This window comes from Mirounga leonina, unplaced genomic scaffold, assembly GCF_011800145.1.
Source record: "Mirounga leonina isolate KUSES-001 unplaced genomic scaffold, KU_Mleo_1.0 Mir_91, whole genome shotgun sequence".
NCBI lineage: Eukaryota > Metazoa > Chordata > Mammalia > Carnivora > Phocidae > Mirounga > Mirounga leonina.
Window position 1 is genome coordinate 2303827 of NW_023270839.1, and position 8270 is coordinate 2312096.

General features: G+C 35.6%; 1 protein-coding gene across 1 annotated transcript; it reads right to left on the bottom strand.

The window, feature by feature from the left end:
- Positions 1 to 7234: 7234 nt before the first annotated feature.
- LOC118003128 (ubiquitin-conjugating enzyme E2 variant 1-like) lies at positions 7235 to 7884 on the bottom strand. The gene has a single exon (XM_034993892.1). It carries the CDS (start codon positions 7726 to 7728, stop codon positions 7393 to 7395), a length of 336 nt encoding a protein of 111 aa, XP_034849783.1. The 5' UTR covers positions 7729 to 7884; the 3' UTR covers positions 7235 to 7392.
- Positions 7885 to 8270: the final 386 nt, after the last annotated feature.

Here is an 8270-nt window from a genome sequence, read left to right on the forward strand (position 1 = left end):
GAAAACCAAAACAAAATGAAAATTTTACCTTCTCATGAATTTGTGAAATCAAATATTTAAAAATCTTCTTTTCATAGTAATCATGTCTGTGTAACCATGTTTTCTGTTTTGAAACCAAGTAAGTAATCTTAGAAAGTAATAACCTATAATACAAAATAATTATGAAAGATGTAATTTGACCTCAGTTGGTTGAAAACACAATGGGATGAATTACTTTAATTTGGAGTTGAATTATAATGTACAAAATACCTCAAAATAATTAAATAAACTTAGCACTTAGAGAAATCATGCTATTCTTCAGCATGTTTTAGCTATAGGAAAATTAAATCTTTTGACCAAAACTATTCTTTTTCCAGCTACATATGGAAGGCAATGGAGATCTCTTACAGTATTGGAAAAGTTCTGTTTAATATTACGTTCAGAGCACTGCTTTATTGTACAACTTAAAAAAAAATTATCTGAATTGTTCTTGAAATTTTATTTAGATTATTTTTTTAATCAAATTCAAGTACAATAAAGCTTTGAAAATAGTAAATCACCTTTGACAATGTGCTGACTAGCCACAATTTAACCATAATTTAAAATTTTTGATATCAATACTTAGCAACTAAAATTCTCATACATCATATTAAGGAAAACTAGAAAAAATACATCAAGCAAAGCAAGAAATGCCTGTGGAAAATGTCAATATGCTAGAAGACAGCAGAGTGAAGTTCTTGGATTAGAAATGGTACCTTTATTTGGTGTTGAGTAAAAATAGACATATGAATCTTAGCCTTGGCAAGGCAATTTCAAAATCTTTATTTTATTTTTTCTGGTATCTGAGGCTTTACTATATCCAGAAACCCTCCTAGAAATCACAATTTAAAGCAGGTAGTGTTTCACTCTCTCCTACAGGATATATAAATGCCAAATCATGTTACAGTTTAGTGCAGAAAACTGTTTTATTCTCAATGAGAGCTTTAAGTGTGAACAAGAACCAGAAATATCACACAGCACACACAGAAATTTAAATAAATTTACAGTATTTCAAAAAAACTGATTTAATAATTTTTAAAAACCTCTAGGGCCATGAGTTAGCTGTTAATTTTAAAAACCTGAACACATTGTCCCATCAAACCTAAAGGCCAAAGCACTCCATCTTTATTTTAATGTACTAGATTTTATCATGAGACAAAATCGGGGGGTATGGGTGGGGGACAAAAAGATACAGAAGGATCTGGTAATTTTGGCCTCTTTATTTCTACTCTCTGCCACCTGTTATTACAAAACTCCAAATCTGTTTTCGTCAACTCTTTTTTCTTCTTTAGTTTCCCTTAAGGCCAAATGATAGCAGGGCAAAGAAAAGTACATGGGAATTGAGGGGTTAGATAGAAAGAAACATTTAAACTGATATTTAAAAGAAAATTCTGCTTTGGTCTCTGACTTAAAATTTTTTAAGTATGATGTTGAACATCTAAGTCCTCTGGGGAAAAAAAGAATGATCCTTGCAATCTTTTGAGAGCTAAGATTCATAGCTTTTAGAAGAACTATCTCTAGTTGGTTTTTGTACCTGAGGTTGCTGAAAGAAGGAAAATATGAAGCCAACTATGATATTTGGTCTGCAGATCACAAAGGTGGTCTAGCAGATCCCTTGAGTACATGAGATAGTGTTTCTCTGAGCAGAGGTTGAGGCTTCTGCGAAGCAAGGAAAAGTATAGTGCCATGGAGACCTGTATGATACTCTGACTCACTTTTTTATAGGGAAAACTTATATTTGCAAAGAATTTTTCCCTTTGATTTCATTCCTTTCCATGTCATTTCTCCCTCTTCACAGCCCTGATGTTGTCATAATCTTCCTATCTCTGATTCTGACTCTACCTGTTGTCCTCCAGATATGGTTATTCCTTATCATTATATGAAGCGATTAACTTGTCCTTCTAGTGCAAGAGTCCACAAACTCTGGCCTACTGGGCAAATCTGACCCACTACCTTTTTGAGCTAAGAATGAGTTCTATACTTTAAAAGGTTGAAAAATCAAAACAAGATTAATATTTTGTGGCATGTGAAAATTATGTGAAATTTGAATGTCAGTGACCATAAATAAAGTTTAATTGGAACACAGCCATGCTCATTCCTTTAGGTGTTATTTATGGATGATTTTATATCACAATAGCAGAGTTGAGTAGTTGCTACAGAGATTGCATGGTCTGCAAAGCCTAAAATATTTATTATCTAGTCCTGTATAGAAAAAACCAAACCTACTCACTCTTGCAGGGGTCAAAACAAAAGACCCCACAGGTTCTGTTACCTCTCCCTGACAACCTTGCTTCCAGATTTCTTTGTTTCACGAAATGGAACCAACAGACTTCTCATAATTTAAGATGGAAATCACACAGTTTTTGGTTTAAGAGTTTTAACCCATGTTCCTTTTCTGGGTTACAGTATGTTATCAATCCCCTACTGGCCCAGAGGATGAAGGAATCGATAAAACAACCATTTTCCCTTTAATTTACCATGATTTTAGAACATTGGGAGGCACTCCACATAGATTTGCCTATGCCCCCACCCTAAAAAACACTTATGTGTTTACTGTAAATCTACAATTCACTTTATTTTTTTTACAGTGTTCTTTCTTTCTTTCTTTCTTTCTTTCTTTCTTTCTTTCTTTCTTTCTTTCTTTCTTTCTTTCTTTCCTTTTTGGTTGGTGCTCAGTAAATATTTTTTCTTTATTTTTTTTTATTATGTTCAGTTAGCCACTGTATAGTACCTCATTAGTTTTTGATGTAGTGTTCAATGATTCATTAGTTGCGTATGAAGACACACATAGACAAAAAAATAAAAGGCTGGAAATATACATACTATGCCATCACTAAACAAAGGAAACCTGAAGTGGCTATATTAACATCAGCCAAGTTAGATGTCAGAACATGGATATGAGCAAGGGTAAAGAGAGTAATAATGATAAGTGATTGATTCATTTAGTAACAATCCTTAGTGTATATATCTAATAACTGAGCTTCAAAATGCATGAAGCCAAAACTAATGGACGTGGAAACAGAAATAGACAAGTCCGCAAATATAGTCATAAACGTAACAGATCTCTCTATATAATTGAGGTAAGTAGAAACAAAATCAACAAGTATAAAGACTTGATCAACCAACCAGAAATATGCCATCAACCAACCAGAACTAGCTGGCCTGTATAGAACAATACACTCAAAAACAGAACTTTTTCAAATACATGTAAAACATTTACTAAGTTCATATTCGGGGCCATAAAATAAGTTTCATTACATTTAAGAGGAGTCAAATCATAGAAAGTTTGTTCTGTGACCACATGTTATCAAATTAGAAATCAGTACAAAAAAGGTGTCTGGAAAATCCTCAAATATTTGAAAACTAAACACTTCTAAATAACTCATTGGTCAAAGGAAAATTATAAAATGTTTGGAACTAAATGAAATGAAAACAATCTGTCAAAATTGGTGGGATATAGGTAAAATAATTCTCAGAGGGAAAGAACAATGGTCTAAAAACAATGACCTCAGTCCCACCTCTTGAAACTAGAAAAAGAAGAGCAAATTAAACTCCAAATAAGCAAATAAAAAAAAAATAAGAAAACTAAGAGGTGAACTGAATGAAACAGAAAATAGAAAAGACATAAAGAAAAACTCATGAGGGGCGCCTGGGTGGCTCAGTTGGTTAAGTGACTGCCTTCGGCTCAGGTCATGATCCTGGAGTCCCAGGATCGAGTCCCACATCGGGATCCCTGCTCAGCAGGGAGTGTTCTTCTCCCTGTGACCCTCCCCCCTCTCGTGTTCTCTCTCTCATTCTCTCTCTCTCTCTCAAATAAATAAATAAAATTAAAAAAAAAAAAGAAAAACTCATGAGATCAAAAGCTGCTTCTTTGAGATGATTAATAAAATCATAAGCCTTAAAACCCCAGAAAAAAAATAAGAATAGAGAAAATGGAAATTACTAATTACCAGGAATGAGAAATGACAGATATCACTATAGATATTAAAACAATAATAAAATAATATGAACAACTTTATGCTAATTAATTTTAAAAGTTGTATGAAATGGATAAATTGCTCTAAAGACACACTACCAAAGTTCTTTCAAGAAATAGATTGCCCCAATAGACGTATCTGTTGTTAAAAATTAAATTTGTAGATAAAACCCTTCCAAAAAAGAAAAGAAAGGCCCAAGCCCAAATGGCTTTACTTTTTAATTCAACCAAGGAAGAAATAAAACCAATTCTACACAAACTCTTCCAGAAAATTGAAAAGGAATAAATACTTTCCAACTCATTCCACAGGGAGCATTAGGCTTATTCCAAAAACAGAAAAATGTAAGAAAAAAGACTACTTTCCATTGTTCTTCATGAATATGGACACAACTGTTTATAAAATCTTAGCAAATGGAATCCAACAATATACATAAAGGATTATACATGGCGTAGTGGGTTTATCTTAGGAAAATCAGGTTATGTTTAATAAAATCATACTTGGGACACCTGGGTGGCTCAGTCGTTAAGTGTCTGCCTTCGGCTCAGGTCATGATCCCAGGGTCCTGGAATTGAGTCCGGCATTGGGCTCCTTGCTCAGTGGGGAGCCTGCTTCTCCTTCTGCCTGCCATTCCCCCTGCTTATGTTCACTCTCATTCTCTCTCTGACAAATAAATAAAATCTTAAAAAAATAAACATCATACTTGATGGTAAAAGAATGACTACTTTTCTTCCTTAGATCAGGAACAAGACAAGGATATTACTCTCATCACTGCCATTCAACATGGTACTATCACTTATCTGTTTCATTAAGTTTCCCACCCCTCCCCTGAAGTTTTATCTTGTTCTTTTTTTGGAACATTCACCTCTGTTCCTTCAGTTTGCTTGACTCTCTGTGTTGGTTTTTATGCATTAGATGAAATAGCCATCTCTCCCGGTCTTAAAATAGCCTCATGTAGGAGATGAACCTACAGTTCAACCCTGTCATAGTTCTTGGTTGTCTCTCAAGCCTCTGTAATTGTCAAAGCAGCCTATTTTATTTTTAATAGCTCCCAGTAGTTGAGGGTGTACCAAGACCAGTCAGTGTCTCAAAGAGGAGGATCTCAGTCAGTATCTAGATTGAGGCTGATTGGAAGCCAGACTCTCAGGCAGCAGCTTTTAAAGAATGCAAATATAATTATGAGTACACTTATCCTGGGGAGCCTGGATGGCTCAATCAGTTAAGCATCTGACTTGATTTTGGCCCAAGTCATAATCTCAGGGTTGTGAGATCGAGCCCCATGTCGGGCTCTGTGCTGGGGGTGGAGCCTACTTATGATTCTCTCCCTCTCCCTCTGCCCCTCCCCCATTCTATCTCAAAAAAAAAAAGTTTAAGAGTACACTTATCTTGATGAGCTCTGAGAAATGTATAGAATTGTTGAATCATTATATTGTATATCTGAAACTAATATAACACTGTATGTTAATTATACCTGAATAAAAAATTTATTTAAATAAAGAATGCAAATACATACAGTCCTGTGGGACCACAAGTGTAAGCTCCAATGGCCACCAGAACCAGGAAATGTGAAGGTATGCCCTGGGCAGCAGTCATAAAAATTGGGGCTCCTTTCTGGGAGACACTGGCCATATGTAGTGTGGCAAGGGAGAGTGTTAAGATGGTGCCCTCCAGCTGGAGGGATGTAGATGGGGACTGCAAAGATAGCACCTGCCAAAAAAGAGAAAAGGGGAAAAGAGATGGCACCCACCAGCTTTAACAAGGCAGGCAGACAGGGAGCGCAAAGCTGGCTTCCACCAGCCTCCTTCCCCCAGAGAGTATCCCCTCTGCCTCTGTCTGATGGTTTAAAATTAGCAAGTGAGCCTCTTTCACGTAGTCTGGGTAGTTTTCAAAGGGCTGCTTTTGCGCTGAGCCCTGGGGCCAGTGAGTCTGTGCGAGGGCCCTTTAATAGGTCCCTCACCTCAGTTCACCACAGACCATGGATCTCTGGGGCGCAAGCCCTGTTGGTCTTCAGAGCCAGACATTTTGGGGGCTGCCTCCCAGGTGTGGGACTTAAAGGCCACAGGGCAGGGTGGGGGAAATTATGGCAAGATTGTTTCTCAGCCTTTCCTATCTGCTTCAGTGTGGGTTTTTTCATGTTAACCTCTGAGTGAAGGAGTCACTCTGCTAGTTTTTAAGGTTTTTGTTTTGTTTTGTTTTCCAGAGGAAATTGTTCCATATGTAGCTATAGATGTGTTCCTGGAGGGAGGGAGGTTCAGGATCTTCCTAGATCGCCATCTTGGACCTGAACCTATGTCTGCTTCTTAATCTGCTTCTTAACATTCCCTGGATATGGTGACACAGGATCAGTTCTCCCCAGTTCATCAGTCAAATGGTCATTCTACTTCTTGTTTAATAGAAAGGTAAGACCTACTGCATGTTTCACCAAATCTCTTTTGATTCAATTATGTTGCCTATATGTCTTAGAAGTACTAAGTGAGAAAATATACTTTATTGCTTTATATCCAGAAAATTACTGAGGGGGATAAATATATTCTTTTGCCTCTAAATGAAAATAAAGATGAAAGATTGATGTGGGAAGAGAAAATATACCCTTTGAATTGTTGAGAACAATACAGACAGAATTAAAAAACAAAACAAACCACCTACTGGTGAAAGGCACAGAATTTGTACCATAGAGATGAAGGTGCTCTCTTAGCACAAAGTTCCATCTCTGACAATAGAGAGTTTGAAAAAAAGCCACCTCCTCCATTTGTCACAGGGGAACTATTGTTTGAGCATCAAAGGAAGATTTCCTATTGGGGTAACATTAAGCTTGAAGTTTCATGTTAGAGAATTCATCGCCGAGTCCTCTCTCCAGAGTCAAGGGTCAATGAGAATAATTTACAGACGTTTTTAACTGTGAAAAAAAAAGTAGAAACAATGTAAATGCAAAACAAAAAATCATGTTACTATTCAGATTGGAATTACATTATTTTATAAATTCATTTAGAAGAAACAATAACATTTTAAAATAACGAGTCTTCTAATTCAAGCAATAATAGGTGTTGTTGTCCCTATTTAAAATTTTTTAATGTATTTGTAAGTTTAAATATAAGAGGTAAATAAATTCTCTCTGTAAAAAAATAGAAACAATACATATCCAATGAATGCCCCCTTGAATCCCACTTAGTCCTAGTCCCCTCTTTATTTATTTATTTATTTTTTGTTATAACACAACTTTTATATTTCAAATGGACAAAAAATTAGTATCGTTTACAGTATCTTAAGATAAATTGCCTTTGAATGGGAGCTTCCTTTCCAGTACTTTGAAGTCTACAAGACGTTTCTAGAAAATGTACTACTGTGGAAAATGACTGTTTAAATCGAATGGGAGGGGGAGGGCCTGTGGTTCTCTTTTTGATTAATTGCTGTAACACTGTCCTTCAGGCGGCTGAGGGAGTTTCATGTTTTCTTTAGACATCATTAGATGCCGGAGCTCTTGCAGGACAACCTTGATGCTATATGAATTCTGCCATTTTGCTAGCACTGATATGGCTCTTGGGTCCACCACTCCATTAGAACTATTAACTCGATTCATATTAATTTTTGTTACAAATCTTACAAAGGGGGGTGCTTCTGGGTATTTAGGTCCACATTCTGTTTTAAGGCTGTATATTTGGTTTTCATAAATTGTCCGAGCCCGTGGTGGCTGCCATCTTGCATCTCTAGTCCCCTCTTTAGACGTAACACCTGTCATCTCTCTAAATGGGTTATTTGCCTACATATATTTGTACATATGAAGTACAGAGTTTTGTTTTGTGTTAAATAAATGAAAGTATGCCTTAAATACTATACTTTGATTTTTAATCGACTATGTCTTGAAGAACATTCCATGTTTGAATGAATAGAATAGGTAAATAACCAAATTCTTTTTAATTGCTACATGTTTCCTAATGTGGATACATTGTAGCTTAGGTCCTTCTCCTACTTGTTTTTCAGGGGTTTTTTTGTTTGTTTTTTTGTTTTTTTTGACACAGCCCAGAATTGGGTTTTAATTTTTACCCTATTTGAAAGTTTTTTGTTATAGCTGATATGTTTGGTATTAGTCATCTTATCTTGTCCTTTTTGTTTATAATCTCTTGATGTTTCTGTATTCACTAATAAGGATCACGTTTCCTTTGTTTTTCTCTACTGAAAAATACACATCCTTTTTCCTAGCAGTTCTACCAACTACAAACTTAAATCTGTATTCTGTATTTATCAATGCAAAGAATAAAATAATTTCTTTATGCCAGCATT